A 17,720-nucleotide genomic window follows, 5' to 3' on the forward strand; every position below is an offset into this window, starting at 1 on the left:
TGTGTGTGTCTTCTTGTGAAGTGCGCATGCGCAGGGCACGGTGCGATGCACAATATTACTGTCAGAGAAAGTTACAGGCGTTTTACAGAAATACAAACCAGTATTACTACGAGAGGAAATTAAAGGTACACAACACAGTGACTCATATTACAGCCACATACAAGCCAGTATTACTGTCAGTGGAGATTAAAGGCATATTACCGACGTGCATGCCTGTATTACCGCCAGAGAAAATTAAAGGTATATTATGGACGTACAAGACAGTATTACTGTCACAGAAAATTAAAGACACATAATACACGGCGGCAGCCCACGAAGAACGGTCAGCTCAGCAAGTAAACATCAACAACAGAAAGGCTGAAAGAAAGAAAAATGCGACCAACAAAAAGAATGAGGTCAAAGTCCCTTGCCATTTAATATAGGCCGTTCCTACTAATATTCATGCACTACTGTTCTAGCACCCGTTATTGTAACGGGCTAAATGACTAGTGTGTATATAATTTTTTTTAATGAGTGTAATAGTCCTGTTTATAATCAGTTTCTTTATGAACAGTGTCTTAAGCTTAAAGTTAATGCATCTTAATTCATCTATTTATTTTGAAGCTTGTTTTATCCATTTATCCATGGTCACAGATTTTTTTGGGCTATAATATAATTGACTTTGTTTAATCTGCTGAGTGAAATGTTATTATATAGGCAATACTTTTGTGTTCTAGCTAGATATGTTTAGTCCTCTATTCAAGCTGCATCTGTTTTTTTATTCTCTGCATTTTAATGCAGGGTGCAGAGTTATGCAGTTTTGGTCCTGAAGGTCATAGTGGTTCCAGGTTTTTGTTCCAACCTAGTTTCTTAAAGAGAAGTCAGTGATTCATGTTAAAGCATATATTTTTCAAGCAGAGCTGTTATGCTTCATTTTACTTATCTCACTTGTTAAGATTCCTCACATTAAATTGCTTTTTTTTTTTTAGCCAAAACATTCATTGTTTTTAATTACTGTATACTCACGTATAAGTCAGGTCTTCAAACCCGAAAAATCGATCATAAAATCAGACCCCAACTTGTACGCCCGTTCCAAAATGCCACACTTACATTGTTTGTTTTTTTTTTTACATCTCCTTGCCTCCAATCTCGCATCAGTTTCTCAGACATATCGAATTTTGTTGCAGCAGCCCAGTTACCAATTTGTTTTGCTATTTCAATGATGTTTAATTTAACACCAGCTTCATATTTTCTTCTGATCAAACGCTCCATCATAGATAAGGGGTGCTCTTATGATAAAAGTGTATACAATACAATACAATACAGTTTATTTTTGTATAGCCCAAAATCACACAGGAAGTGCCGCAATGGGCTTTAACAGGCCCTGCCTCTTGACAGCCCCCCTGCCATGACTCTCTAAGAAGACAAGGAAAAACCCAGTAGGGAAAAAAATGGAAGAAACCTCGGGAAAGGCAGTTCAAAGAGATACCCCTTTCCAGGTAGGTTGGGTATGCAGTGGGTGTCAAAAGAAGGGGGTCAATACAATACAATACACAGAACAGAGCAAATCCTCAAAAACTTTTTATTTTATACTGTATTTTTTTTTTAGAAGTAAAAAAAAATAAACATTTTAGAAGTACGGAGCAGAATTTAACAGTAGATGATATCATATAGGGTGGCGCAGTGGGTAGCGCTGCTGCCTCGCAGTTGGGAGATCTGGGGACCTGGGTTCGCTTCCTGGGTCCTCCCTGCATGGAGTTTGCATGTTCTCCTCGTGTCTGCGTGGGTTTCCTCCCACAGTCCAAAGACATGCAGGTTAGGTGGATTGGCGATTCTAAATTGGCCCTAGTGTGTGCTTGGTGTGTGGATGTGATTGTGTGTTTCCTGCGGTGGGTTGGCGCCCTGCCTGGTATTGGTTCCTGCCTTGTGGCCTGTGTTGGCTGGGATTGGCTCTAGCAGACCCCCGTGACCCTGTGTTCGGATTCAGCGGGTTGGAAAATGGATGGATGGATGGATGATATCATATAATAAGATTTGGATATTTTTAGAGTCCTGGAGACCTCATCCATCAAGGTGTATGAGGGTGTGAGATACAAAAAACACAAAACAGTGCAAACATTGCTTCGGAACAGTCCAGGTATTACTGTGTGGTCATGTAGGCACAATAGAGAGAGAGAGAGAGAGAGAGAGGTTGGTTAGGAGCATGTGCTGATACAGTGCATTGCCGCACCCACATAGAAAAAAAAGGCAGTGTGATCGTGGTTACTCTGGTAGGTGGGTGTTAGAATATCATAATCCCTTGCACCAATGGCATGAGTTTTCCCGGATTCGACTTATACGACCGACATTATAAAATTCCAGAAATTATACTGTAAAATCAAGTCCCGACTTATCCGTGAGTATATATGGTATTCCTTATTAACAATAAGTAAATGACAAAGGAACCAGAAGTTCTCCATCTAACTTGTTTCCATTTCCTTCTGTGTGTATTCGTCATGAATTACGGTATGTGGTTTAATAAAATATCTTTGAAGGAAACTGAATAGAAAAGGTCTGAGAATTATGAGTCTGCTTCATGCTAAAAATGCAATATTAGAATGAGTGGACATGGTAGAATGAAAACACTAACAAGCCAGCAACTGGGTTAGAACAAAAACTTGCCGCCACTAGGGCTCTCCAGGACCCACTTTGCACTCACCTGTTTTAGTGACCTAGTGGGATGGATGGATGAATGATTATAGCATTGTGTGTTAAATGTTACATTAAAGTTAAGTAGAACTCAGCCAGACTACAATTCCCCTTATTGTTATTTTCTAAAATTCATATGTGCTCAAATGTACATTTTTATAGACACCTAATAAGATAAAAGTGAAGCTCTGGCTCTTAATTGCTGAATGTTTTCCAGATCATCAACTCAGGGCCTTTATTTTTGCTAATCATTTTTACATCCTTCAACTTTAAATTGGTGCAAATCGTCAGGATTTAGAATTTTATTTTTAGTCTAGTGGAATATTGTCTGGGTTTGTTGTTGTTTTGTAGGGAAGATGGGAATAGTGCTTGCAAGCTGGACTGCATATGTTAAAGTGAAAGGGTGCTCAGGTAAGGGTTCACTGAAATGAGTAGTAGATATCAGAAGTAGGCTGGGATTGTTCTAGCATGTCAGAAACAGTTACCTTCCTGGATTACAACATACAGTACTACAGTCTCTACAGTTTTCATGGGCTGGTGCCATAAACATGAAACATCTGAGGAGAATGGATAGATCTATTCAAGCAAGCAGAAAGGCAATGAATACTGAAATAAATTATCTTTCCAACATAAGTGTGCAAATAGGCTGCAGGAGGATAAAACTATAGTGGCTTTCATTCCTGTCAGCTAAGAGAAGAAAGATGTGGTTACTGTGGACATAATATCACCAAAACTTTACATATGAATATTGAAAAATGTTACCTGGCCTGATGTTGCTGCATGCAGATGGAAAGGTCAGAATTAGGCATAAACAGCATGAATAATTCATGTTCCTTATATCAAAAGGTGGTTGTGTAGTGATGGATGAATGTTTTCTAGGTACAAGCCTCCTAATACTGAGTACAGTTTGAATGTCACGGTATACCCAGGTGTTAATCCTAACTGCATGCCTCCATTTAGATTATGGCAACATATCCTTTGCATATGAATACTTCCAGTAGGAAAATATGTTATGAAACAAAGTACACATCATCTTAAGATAGTTCCATAACGTGACTTTAGTTTACTCTGATGGCCTAAATGGTGCCTAGATCTCTACTGAATAGAACACCTTTGAGATGAGGACCACTGCATGAATATGTAACTGAAACATCCACAGGGACTGTGTGATATTACTGAGTTTGCATGGTCCAAAATCTGTAGTTTAGGACCTTGTTAAAGTCATACCGAGGTGTTTTGAAGGCAAAAATGGATCTTATGAAGTTCTAGATAAAGTAGACCGTATATACAGTAAATGTGTGATTTTATAGCAATAACAGAGGTCCGGCCAAATTCTTAGGGTGGAGAGGAGTAACTTCTATATGGATACACATTGTTTTGAAAGACAAGCCTGTAAAGTCTGAGAAGCACCTATATACCCAGCAGAGAACTTTAACTAAAGAGTGCCTGAAATGTGATACGACACATAGTTTAGAGAAGATATTTAAGCTAAAGAATAGTGGCATGGTATTTGGAGTTTGTTACATACAGTATCCTTTAACTCTTTGAGGGCTGAATATATTTTTCTAAAAACACACAAAGCAATGGTTTCACACAGACATCAACATAAAATGTTTGTTTCGCTGTGAGCTGTGGCCTCCAGTTCACCAGATATGTGGAGGGGACGGCCGCAGCAGTTGCAGTCATGTGCATCAAAATGTGGTTTGTACCTCTTGTCATTGTAGGTGGGGGGGGGGGGGGGGGGGGGGGGGGGGGGGGGCGGGGGTCTCCCAGGTGAACTTTATCGTAGGTGTGTCACCTATACGAACCTATTCAGCTCCATGATCAGTTGATGCTGGTACCTCACATTATTTTTTCAATCACCTCTATCAAAATCGGAATCCAACAAGTAAGAGCCCAATTCAGCAATAACATGCAAAATGTAGTATTTTGCTTTACACATTCACTTTAATCTCTCGCCAGATGTCAATGTCATTTTTGCTGTTATTTGCTCCTGAAGCTAACTTTCCTTCTAGCAATGAGAGACCAACTAAAACATAACGGAGGGTTTTGATCACAGTTTATAGCTGATTACCACCGTCAGCCCCTCCTTTTGACAAAAGTCGACATCCGCCCTGAAAGAGTTAATGTGCAGGGTAGTGTCAGTGTTGAGCTTTAAAGTAATATAAAAACAAGTTTAGATTGGGAAGTAACAGTGATGGGTGACTTTAATTACCCTAATATAAAGCAGAATAGAAATTCAAGTATATAATTGAGTGGTGGTTATTGTTAATATATGTTGTTAATATACAACATATTTCATATGCTGCGGTGGGTTGGCACCCTGCCCAGGATTGGTTCCTGCCTTGTGCCCTGTGTTGGCTGGGATTGGCTCCAGCAGACCCCCATGACCCTGTGTTCGGATTCAGCGGGTTGGAAAATGGATGGACGGATGGATATTTCATATATTGTTAATATATGAAAAAATCAACAAGAGTGCCTGTCTAGAAGTTAATATTTTGTAAAAATGGAGACAGAATCTAGAATACAGAGTTTATTGAATTGTTACTATCCTGTAAAAAAAACCTCAGTGTTTTAGAAGAGCAAATGAATAAATGTAACACTATTACATTTAACTTCAAAAATGCAACAAATTAAATACAGAGATATATTTTGCTGACCTAGGTGCAGAGACTTGATTAGCAAATTTATAAGGTTAAGAGTATACTTCATACAAGATACGTTTATAACAAATATAATAAGCACTAAAACACATAACATGATTACTAATGAATTAAGAGGAAGTTATTTAGGAAATGTCTTATGAGTATATAAAAGTGACAGCAAAAAGGAAATCAGAAATCTAGAAATGCTTGTTGAACTGAATATTGCCACTAATGGACAAGATAACCCTTAGGGGTTTTTACAGTATTACAGTGAGTGTTCAAGGAGATGGTAAGGGTTACTAAGACCAACATGTAGAAAATAAAATACAGTACATGGAAAAATAAATAGCAAACACTTACTTCATTCTATTTGAAGTTTTCACTTGTGAAGATGCCAGTAATCTGGCAGTCTAAATGAGAACTTCTTCAGGATCACTTGTTGTCAAACGTGGGGTTTTATACGGTTTTGCACTGATCCCAGTTTCTGTAATGTATATTAAAAGATACAGAAAAGGTTATAATTTGCAGATTAGTTAATTATGCAGACTGACACTGAAAGGTGGATCTGAGTCAAGTGAAGTCCTTTGGACAAAACTGGACAAAATTTAGACCTGGGTACTTTATGGCAAAAATGTTTACTGTAAATAAACTTGAATTCCTTTACATAGGAAGAACTATTCTTCAATATAATGACATGATATAGCTGGAGTGTGTGGAGTTAGAAAGTATAACCTTGGAGAAGGGTTTTGGAGTGGTATTGGAGTCACCACTGTCCAAATCCAGAAAAAAATGATGACGCCTAATAAGATTCTGGGTTACACAGCCCACTGTGTGGAGTACAACTTAAGTCAAATCTAAGCTTGACTAGAATTTGGAAACATCAGGTGAATAGGAAACCATTTTGGACTGAATGCCATCATCAAATTGTATAGCCCTAAGCAGTTGGAAAAAAAATATTATGCTTTTAACCCAGCTTTCATGCCACAGTGTAGAGGGTTTCACATTACAATGACATATTTGTTTTCCTTGAAAAGATTTCATGACCAATTTGTATTGACAAATTCCATATTGTGATTACTGTGAACACAGGAGATAAACATGTGCTTAAAAGTGCTGCTCAAGAAAATACAGATCAGGAAATGAAAAACACTGGAATAATCAAAAAGAGTAATAAGGGACAGGTTGAGTGTCAAATGCCAAGAAACAAGATACAATCATAAAAGCAGTTCTAAGGGAAAGATAAAGTTCCTAATCCAGATTTACAACATTTTGTACCTAATAATGTCTAATAATCGGAAAGTTTGAAGTTGTTTCAGCCTAGTACTACATCCTACTATCTTTAAAAAATTTGGCATGAAGACGATATCAAGCCACTGCCATACCTCAGTGATTTTCAGTTACAAAAAACAATACAGTTCCACAACAAAAAGGATATACAAAAATGGTGGCACTCATCAGGGCCATCTTAACAGCATTATAGGTCCCCGGGCAAAGCAGTGCGCTGGGGCCCCTACCTACACAACTACTCAGCAAGTCACAACATACATACTGTAGATTAGCATGGGGCCCCTATGCCCGTGGCGTTCCCGGGCAACTGCCCAGAGTGCCCATGCGTTAAGATAGCCCTGGCACTCATGAGAAAAATCAATCACAAAATGGTGTTCTGAAATTTAAGAACAATGATTAAAAACTTAAGAATATTCTCTCCTATTCTAAGTGAGTGGGTAACTGATGTTATATATTATTTGAAACTGGAAAAAATCAAATTCTCAATTAGAGGATCTGTGCAGAACTTTTTCAAAACCTGGCAGGATCTAATCAATAACATTTTAGAATACGCTTTTAAAGCACTGAGGAAGTAGATTCTCTTCCCATTTCTTTTTCTTCTCCATTTATTTTTATTCATTTATTAATTCATCTATCTACTTATGTTTAGGGCAGCACGGTGGCGCCATGGTAGCGCTGCTGCCTTGCAGTAAGGAGACCTGGGTTCGCTTCCCAGGTCCTCCCTGCGTGGAGTTTGCATGTTCTCCCCGTGTCTGCTTGGGTTTCCTCCCACAGTCCAAAGACATGCAGGTTATGTGCATTGGCGATCCTAAATTGTCCCTAGTGTGTGGGTGTGTGTGTGTGTGTGCCCTGTGGTGGGCTGGCAACCTGGCCGGGGTTTGTTCCTGCCTTGCACCCTGTGCTGGCTGGGATTGTTTCCAGCAGACTCCCATGACCCTGTGTTAGGATATAGCAGGTTGGTAAATGGGGTACTCTGGGGTGGGGGTTGATTTGTTTTTGTAAAAATTGATCTATTTGTATGGAATGTTTTGTGATTTCAATAAAATCAATAATAAAAAAAAAAACTTAAGAATAGAAAAAAAAAAAAAGATCAAAAATAATCCTGGAGAGAACTAAAATGATGCTCATGACTGCATTTCACTCCATATTTGTACCTTGACCTGGGCTCCAATTATGCCAACCCTTCTGTATTTCTTGAATCCTAAGGTTGGTTTATTAAATGTATGAACATGCATGGAGACCTGCTGTATTTTTCCAGTTCACTGTGAATTCCACCATTATGTGGTAGGATCTGTACTTTTGCTTAGATTTATGTTGTAGTCATACTGTTGTATTAATACCTCAGGTATTTTTTATTGAAGAGTCTGATATTGTTAAACTAAGAAACTTCTTGATCAGGGAATGATTTGCAATTTTCTTTTATGTCCTTATTCCTTAGCAGGTGTTTTGTTCAGTTCCATTTTGAAAGGGTCAAATTGAGGATAACGGTTCAAATGCAGGATAGCTTTTCTGCTATTTGAAGAAAAAAACTCCAATAATGAACCCACTACATGTAGTTCCTAAGGATAAAGATGATGGCATCAAACACATACTCTTCACGTCTGACATTCAAAGATGTACTGTACATTCTATAACACTTTAATCCATTCTCTGGCTCTCTGGTCATTTTCAGACAAATTGTATGGATTATTCTCTAGGTACGCAGTGTGTTTGATGTTAATTAGCAACTATAAATGAAGTCTATATGAGAGAATTGTGGCCTGCTTTGAACTTGCCCCCCATCCTATGATGGTCCCTCATGTTTCCAACATAGGCTCTGGCTTCCTGTGACACTCTATTGGATTAAGCCAGTTAGGAAAGTAGACAGAAGAATTATTGTAGCATCTGACCAGTTTGTATACCTGCTTTTTCCTGGGGAGGTTTGTGGAAATTTAGCAAACAGCCTCGGAAGGTTCGGCAGCACGTCATGCATCACCCAGCAGTGGCACTATCTGACAGGTTGATTTTGAACTTTAATGTGTCTTTTTGTTTTAAAGGGAAATCAGAGTCCCCAGGTGAACCTCGTGTGAACAAGAACCTCAAATGTAAATTTAACCTGACCAAGCGCTTCTTCTTCCACTAGATTCATGAAGGAAACACATAAAAAGAAATTTGAGAAGCATAGCATCAAGTCACAACATTTAAGAGATATTACTAATAGGGTTATACATTTTCACAAATAGGCGGTTGGATGAAGTGAACCAAACTGAACAATAGCTAATTACCTTTTGTCATTTTTTTTTATAAGTACATAAAAAATTCTACCTAGTCATTCCAGTTAAAAATTACACAGTCAATAGCAAATGTATGCCATTTTATTGGCATCCAGAATTACATTTATTGAGGGATATAATGATTTGTCCTACTCCCTTACAGTTACAGATAACTGAGTTTAAATGAGTAATTCTGTTACTCTCTGTATTGATTTTGTATGTTCTGACTTGGGTTGTTTTCTCCAAATTCTCTGGTTATCCTCCGACGTGCCAAAGACATGCATGGTTGATTCATGGCTGACTCTGAATTTGGACACTGTGAAACTGTATGGTTATAAATGTGACCTGTAATGAATTGGCAGTCTGTTAAGTGATGGTTCCTGTTTGGGCCAAATGCTGAGTGGATAAGCTCTGCCCACCCACATGGCTCTGTAATTGGTATAAACTTGTTCAGGTGAAATTGATTTCATATTTTACATGTTGCATTAAAAAATTGTGTTTAAAAAACACAAATATTCATAAGTTGAACCTGTAGGAGTTAGGGTTGACCTTTTCCAGCTCATTTATTCTTACGTTTGTATTCTTACGGCCGTAAGGGAAAATTTAAGGAGTAGGGTGGTCCCAATTTCTTCATTGGCTGCTCAGGTAGCAGCCACTAAGAAAATATATTGCAGTCATTTTATGGATTGATTAGTTGAAATGGAAGCTGATTTAGAATGGCCCATTTACAGACTTGAACTGGAAGGTTGGCTCGGTAAGTGACAATGGCATATCTAAATAAAGCAGAAGGACCAAATTTAATTCCCTTCCTAATGTTCAAATTAATTGTGAAAGAGTTCCTTGCACAGTGGCTGGAGATAACACAATGAAGGACATTTTTGCATGGTATGCTATGTGCTCCAGTGTGCGTAGGACCATTTTTGAAGGTAATAAAGCAAAATTCACTCTAAACATTCATAATATGCCTTCTACGCATGGTCTCAAAGCTTACAATACTGAAAAGCCAGAACTGTCATTACTGGCCCGAAGAGTATTGCTAGGTTTCAAAACAAATTTTCAGACGACCAACTGCTTGTGTTTGTTGTATTACATTTAACTGCTCCTTCCAAACAGCTTTTTTTATCATAATCTTACAAATTAATTCCAGGGGACTGCAGTGAGTGATGTCTACTGAACTACTTGGGTGGATATTATGTTTTATTATTTTGAAATCTTATGCCAAATAAATATCTGAAGTTTTTTTTTTAATGATATTTCTTAATTGAACTTCACTAATGTTTTACCTTGATGCGCTGCTCCATTACTTATTTGTGTTGCTACCTATGTCTTGTCTGTTTTTTTTCTTATTTAACGACAGTATATCTTGTCTTGCTTTTTATCATTTAACTAGGGAGAACATGTAAAAGTCGTCCTTTGGATTTGGTGTTTGTAATCGACAGCTCCAGAAGTGTGCGCCCATCAGAATTTGAACTAGTAAAGACTTTTATTTCTGATATGATTGACACATTGGAAATTAGTGAAGTCACCACAAGAGTGGCAGTTGTCAACTATGCCAGCACTGTCAGAATTGAGTTCCATCTCAAGACACACTTCAACAAAGTGAACATGAAGAAGGCAGTGGCACAAATACAGCCTCTTTCAGCTGGTACAATGACTGGTCTTGCCATCAAGGATCTGATGGACAGTGCCTTTAAAGAGGAGTCAGGTACACGACCACGATCCCTAAATATCCCAAAGGTGGCCATTATTGTTACAGATGGACGGCCTCAAGACAAGGTTGATGAGGTATCTGCACAAGCCAGAGCGACTGGGATTGAGATCTATGCAATTGGAGTGGGCAGAGCTGACATGGAGTCCTTAAGGCAGATGGCTAGCACACCACTGGATGATCATGTCTTTTATGTGGAAACATATGGTGTAATTGAGAAACTCACCTCCAAATTTAGGGAGACCTTTTGTTTTCCAGGTGCAACTCCAGTTACAAGTAGGTGACATCTTCTCTGAGCTGTTCATTTACTTATATAAGTATGAAGATGATCTCTATGGCAATTATCTATATATATATTTAAAAGTATACATATATATATATATTTAAAAGTATACATATCTTAGTCATAATTTAAGACAGTGGCCTAACCTGGATGTTACTGGACAACTACAAATACAGACATGCTGTTAAACAGTTTTGAAAGGCTAATATGGAGTTAGTGTCCGAGTACCACTCATTTTGTAAGCACAAGTTATATGTTACAAGCACAAGTGATGCATATTGAGTACATTTTACAAATGAAAGTTACATTTTGAGTGCATTTTACAAGTTAAATTTTGAGTGTGAGTGATGCATTTGACAAGTGTTTAGAGGTTATGTGATTTTTGGCATTGTTCTTGCGTGGAAAATCTAATTAAAAATTATTTGAGAGTCAAAACAGGAAAGCTGGTAGGGGTTCATTCTTCCAGCCAATAGGAGTACAGTAGTCAGTGCTAGCCAGCCAGTTTACTCAGCGATTCAGGACTTACCAAAATTATGGCATTTTTCACAATGGAGGAGCAATGGCGGATGTATTGCTCTTATGTTGAATATGTTGCCATTTGCCCCAGTATATTAATTTTAACTGTTATTTGTAAATTAAACTATTTATAACTAAATAAACAGTCTTGTGAATGCTACGGGTCACTGTTGCCCCTTAAACCCAACAGACAGACATGCAAGACACAGGTTAAAAGCACCAAGAAGATTTTTAATGCCTTTCTTCTTCTATAAACAGTGCCCCTAAGCACCACAGCCACAAATAAAAGGCAAATAATCAAAATAGCACACAATAACAATTCTCTTCTCCTCTACACCTCCTAGCAAGCTTTGTCCACCTCCACCTGACTCTGACTTGCCTGCTGGGTGTTTCACTGTCCTTTATATAGTCCTTGACCTGGAAGTGCTTCTGCTCTTCCTCCCACATGACTTGCCAGCACATCCGGGTCAGATGGAGAATTCGTTTCTGATCAGCCCGGAAATACTTCAGGGTTTCTATCCTCGTGCTTCACTAGCAGTTCGGGACTAGGTAAAAACTTTGTCTCCCAGCTTCTTCCCACAGCATTCCCTGGCAGCACCCACAGTACCCAGCAGGGCTGTGTTGCCAAACTCCATGTCCCATAGTGCCCTGTGGGAATCCAGGGCACCGCTGCAGTCCAAGGAAGCTGCCATCTAGTGTCTTGGGGGAGGCAGTGTCTTAGAAAAGCTGCCTTCCCCCATCCTTCCATCTCAGGGGCATCCTGGCCGGATTGAGCTGCCTGCCATCTCTTACAGTCCAAAAAGAAGTTTTTTATGATAAAAGCTATAGCAATAGAAGATTGATCCAACTATTTTACACTTATTTATTCTAATCAATAAAAGGAGAGAAGAATTGTCATTCTAAAATTATTTCAGTTGTTAAATACATACCTAGGATTATTTCTGACTACAGAATAAAAATAGAAATGAAGGCTCTCAGTAAATAATGACACATATTTAAGGCAAGAATTTTCTCCTGAATAAGATATTGTGATAAAAATGAAAATCAGAAGCCACGTTATTAATGCATTTTTTCAGGTTTTAGAATCCATAATTATTTCTGGAAAGATGAAGAAGAAGGCTCCATTGAGATATATTTAAATTGCACAAGTGCAACATTAGTCTTTTAAATTAAATAAATGTACTATATGTGTAGGATTTTTTATAAATTTGCTGTTCATTTTTTGCAGTTAAATCTTGTTGCAAACTATTGTTTTATGATTTATAGTTGAATCTGAAAATAATCTGAAAGTGGACAAAATGTATATAAGAAAATATTCACTAATAATTGCATGTACTAGTACTTAGATGTGAAATGTGAAGATTGCATTTTCCAGAATATATTTTTTAAACTTTAATACTTCTGGTTATTAAAAATACAGTTTCTTTTACAGGATAAGTTGGGGTTTTTCAGGTCCAAGTTATTTCTTCACAGTAAGGTATTAGTTTACCAAATTAAATTGCATTCAAAAAGTGAAGCATAACTAGCCCACTCTTGTGTTTTATAATGGAGCTTAAAGACAATGGAATCACATTATAATGAAAAGCCAATACACCCACTTTGAAGTAGCAAAGTTTTTGATTTAGGAAAATGTGCTTTTCGCTTTTCTGAGGCATGCTTCTGTTAAAAGGAAATAATAATTTCATCCCAGATTCTTGGTACTGCGGTGGGTTGGCACCCTTCCCGGGATTGGTTCCTGCCTTGTGCCCTGTGTTGGCTGGGATTGGCTCCAGCAGACCCCCGTGACCCTGTGTTCAGATTCAGCGGGTTGGAAAATGGATGGATGGATGGATTCTTGGTAATATTTTTTTAAAGTAAGGACATGTTTCTTACTTGCTTCTCAGCTTGCAGCAGTTGTTGTATGTGGAGTTTAGACAACCTGTGGTGTTCTGTGTGCATGAATGAGGAAAAAAAATACTCAGAAAATAAAAAAAGGAAGAGTGTGCAATTGAGCAGACTGAAGTGCCTCAAACCAACTATCACATTTTTTAATGCATGATGCACTGCTTTTGCTGAAGACACTGTATGGTAATTAAAGAACTGAGAACAATGCTTCTGAGTGAAAACTCACTGATACTCACTAATACCAAACACACGGGGAGAACATGTAGATTCCATGAAAAACTTGGCGCTGTGAGGCAGGAATGACAGTTCTTCACTACCACTCCACCTATGCTAAAACACTTGTACTAAATGTAGTAAACTTCAACCTGATTTAATCTTAGGTGAATTGGTGTGCTAAATAAGCTCTAGTCTGTATGTGTGTGTATTCACCCTGCAATGGACTGGCGCCCTGTCCGGTTGTTGTCCCTGCCTTGCATCCAGTGCTTGCTGGGATAAGCTTCAGCTGCCCTGCGACTCTGCCCTACATAAGAGGTTTAAGAAGACAGAGAGATTATTATTATTATTATTGTGCCTATAGTAAAAGTATATATATAAATAGATTAATGCATGACAGATATTTAGGACAACAATCATGATGATGATGTTATTATTATTAGAATATAATTATTATCCAGGTATTGTTCCTGCCTTACACCCTGTGATTGCTGGGATAGACCTCAGCCTCCCTGTAAAGCTGCCCTGGATAAGCGTATTAGGAACACGGATAGATGCCAATATGTCTGCTCAGTTCTTATCAGTTAAATGCATTCTTCTCATAATCTCAATATTATTTCTCAATGAAGCACGTGCATGCATTATTAATAGAGTGGAAGCAGGCAGTTTCAAAATAAAGAAATAAGCTTCCCTAAAGTGAAAGAATATAAGTGATCATGTGACTTTTTTCAGTTATTGTCTAATTGCCTACAGAACTGAAACTGCGATTCATATCTGGGCAACAACGGCACTTGGCAATGACTTTCCAAGGTGAGCCCAGACCTCTGGGGCTGAAAGGGTGCAGTGGAGGAAGACAAATGGGGTAGCTGGCAAAGTGAGGCACAAAAAAAAGAGTGAATCTCACAACAATTCTTTGCTTTTTGCTTGTTCTCCTTCTTAAAAAATGTGGACATGGACATTGTAGTCTGTAAATCATCTCAAGACAGTGTTCAATACTTGGTAATATTTTTGGCTTGAAAATGAATGTATTTGGTAAGTTTTATGGGTATTCCATAAGTTTTATTATAGAATGCAAGAATAGGATAGTTATTTTTAAAAATTGTATTTTTAAAAACACTAACGGATGCTTTACTTTAGAATGCAACTTCATGTGGCAATCTAAAACATACTGTGATTGTGAAGAAATAACTTCAACTTGAAAAATACCAAAGTTTAAGTTTACCCAAGCATTCATCTATCTATCTTCTACTGAGGTAAGACTATTCAGTGAGGAAAGAGATTAAAGAGACATTTACAAGATGGTGGGTAAAACATTCACTCTAATTCACAATTTTGACCAGGTACATCAAACGAAATTGATGTATTGAAATGCTGCATCCAATATCTAGTTATATATCATCCTATTCACCACATTCCTGCAGATTACATAACTGTTCTCCCGTCAGTCTTCTTGTTTTTTGTTTTAAATAAAGTAACTACTATGAGAGAGCAGCATTACTTTAGCATTAAAAAATATTTTAAAACCAACAGACTGAATTCCATCTGGCACTTGTTGCCACCAAGTTCTGAAATATTTCTATAGATTATATCAAATAGCAAAATTCATAACATGGCTTTTTTCTAATGAAAATTTGACATATCATAGTTGTACAGAGAAAAGCAACCAAGAATGCATCCAGGAAATAAAGGACGTGTCCTACACTGAGGTGCTCAAGGAACTAAACGTCTTTAGTTTTGAGAAGAATAGGGCTCATTTGAGCCCCAGACATTTTATAGGCACTGATAATGTTGATCCTGCTGTATTCTTTCAATAGTGAATCACTATTGGTGGAAATTAAGGGGAAGACATGAAGTGTTTCACTACATAAAGAGAATCTGAAATAAACTACCAAATAATGTAACTGAAGCGGAAGCCTTAATAACTTGTAAAAATTATATGGATGCGATACTGGGTCAACCTATCTAGTCAAACAACTCTAATGGAACATAGATTCTCCTCTTATTTGACAATCCTTTTTTGCTTTTACCAGTGTTTAAAAAGACACAAATAGATATATTCATTCTTTCTGTCATTATTTTTATATCATAAATGATTGCTAGTTCTATCTTACAGGCTTTGACCCTTGTGCAGCTGGAAATCATGACTGTGAGCAAATTTGTGTCAGCACTGCTTCATCTTATTACTGCAGATGTCAGGATGGATTCGTCCTTAATCCAGATAAGAAAACTTGTTCAAGTAAGATGCTTGACTTCTTAATTATAACCATGTGTTTTCTGTTCTGCTGCAATGGAAGCAAACCATCTTCAGGTGAACAGATTAAACCTGAGCACCAGGGAATGTGGTATATTCAAAAACGCAGGCACGTGACTAAAAAAGGGTTATTATGTCTTTACAGCCATTGCTTTGTTATTGTTTAAAATTAATCTCTTGGTTCTACCTGCAGCATAGTGCAACACAATCCATCAAGATCATCTTTCCATATCAGTGACTTTTTAAATTTAAGTTCTGGAAACAGACAGAATAGAGTTGATGACTCAATGCATACCTCTTATTTTGAGATATTCTAATTTTCTATGAGCTGAATAAAAATCACAATTAATAATTGTTATATTCTTACCTATTTTTTTTTTCAAAAATCTGTGTATTTATTCTAATTGTATTGTGTAAGGTTATTTTTAATATAATGGTGGAATGTTTTAGACCACTATTTCCTCAGCACTGGTCCTGACTGGTTTTATAATAAAACAATTACTACATTTAATTAACTTTTTTAATAAGGTGGGGCTTAATTCAAATTCATATTTATTTGTTTAATATTCAAATGGTAAAAAAAAGTTCATACCTATTCATTTCAGGGGAAGCAAGAGCACTTGCGACAACTGACCCATGCAAGTGTGAATCCTTGAAGGCATTTCAGAAGACTGTGCAATCCAGCATACAGTCCCTTACAAGTCGACATATCCTTTTGAAACTTTAATCCAATTAACAACATTTTTCTATATTCAAAATATTACAGTTGGGTGGCACTGTAGGGTTATTGCTCTTCCAGCAAAACCCCAGCAGACTGGGTGCAAATCTTGGGTGTTTGTAAAAAACAAAACATCTGAAATGTTGTGTTTGCATTAAGAAAATTATGGAAACAATATTGAACTCTTTTAAACAAAAAAGGTATGTCTAAATATCTAGGAACAGTCATAGCCCATGATGCAGAGATCATCCTTAGAGTGCAGTGTGGATGGAATTGGAAGAAGATGTCTGGAGTATTGTATGATCAAAGAATTAAATGGTTAAAGGTAAGGTTTTTAAGACAGTGGTAAGACCGGCAATGATGTGTGGAGCCGAGACATGGGCAGCAAAGGGAGAGCAGGAGAAAAGTTAGATGTGGCAGAAATGAGAATGTTGAGATGGATGTGTGGAGTTACAAAAAATGGCAGAATAAGAAATGAGACAATCAGAAGTACAACAAAAGTCGGAACAATATCTAAGAAAGTACAGGAAAGTAGGTTGAAGTGGTACCGACACGTGATGAGGAGAGACAATGAAATATGTGGGCAAAAGAGTGATGAGAATGGAAATACAGTGGAAGAGAAGGTGAGGGAGGCCAAAGTGCAGGTGAAAGGATAAAGTAGAAGAAAATTGAAGGAAAAGGGCTTAATTGGTGAGGAGTTGCAAGAGTGAGTTGTTTGGAGAATGTTGACAGGGTACATCGACCCCACATAGAAGTGGGAAAAGAAACTGAGGAAAAAGAAGACTCTAATTTCCACAGGAGTAAATCAGTGTGAGTATGTGCATGAGTGGGCCCTACAGTGGACTGATATCTTATTGAGGGTCAGTTACCCTCTCTTGCCTGATGCTGCTGTGCTGACAATAATATTAAAATGGATGAGGAACAAAACAAAAAAACTGAAATGTTGTGTTCGCATTAATAAAATGATGGAAACAATTTTAAGCAGTTTTAAACAAAAAGGGTAAATCATATATACATTATTGTCCAGTAGATATTGTGATCATTTACTTCAAATGCAATACAGTAAATCCATCCATCCATCCATTATCCAACCCACTATATCCTAACTACAGGATCACGGGGGTCTGCTGGAGCCAATCCCAGCCAACACAGGGCGCAAGGCAGGAAAACAAAATAGTACTATGTACAAGGTAGTGCCCAATTACCCAGAGGATCATGATTTACTGATATTGTTTTGTTTTTAGGGTAGATATGTTCAGTTTGTTTTTAATATATATCCAGTTTATCTGCTCTGGT

The 17,720-nt window shown here is 37.6% G+C and overlaps 1 protein-coding gene across 1 annotated transcript in view; it reads left to right on the forward strand.

Annotated features, from left to right (window-relative positions):
• Positions 1–16,433, forward strand: part of matn3a (matrilin 3a) — a 31,632-nt gene extending 15,199 nt beyond the window's left edge. Inside the window, exons 3-5 of the mRNA XM_051924719.1 lie at positions 10,242–10,835; positions 15,569–15,691; positions 16,312–16,433. Of these exons, the coding sequence (XP_051780679.1) occupies positions 10,242–10,835; positions 15,569–15,691; positions 16,312–16,433 (839 nt within the window). The remainder of the gene's footprint in view (positions 1–10,241; positions 10,836–15,568; positions 15,692–16,311) is intronic.
• The last annotated feature ends 1,287 nt before the right edge of the window (positions 16,434–17,720 follow it).

This window comes from Erpetoichthys calabaricus, chromosome 3 (assembly GCF_900747795.2).
Source record: "Erpetoichthys calabaricus chromosome 3, fErpCal1.3, whole genome shotgun sequence".
In the NCBI taxonomy this organism is placed as follows: Eukaryota; Metazoa; Chordata; class Cladistia; order Polypteriformes; family Polypteridae; genus Erpetoichthys; species Erpetoichthys calabaricus.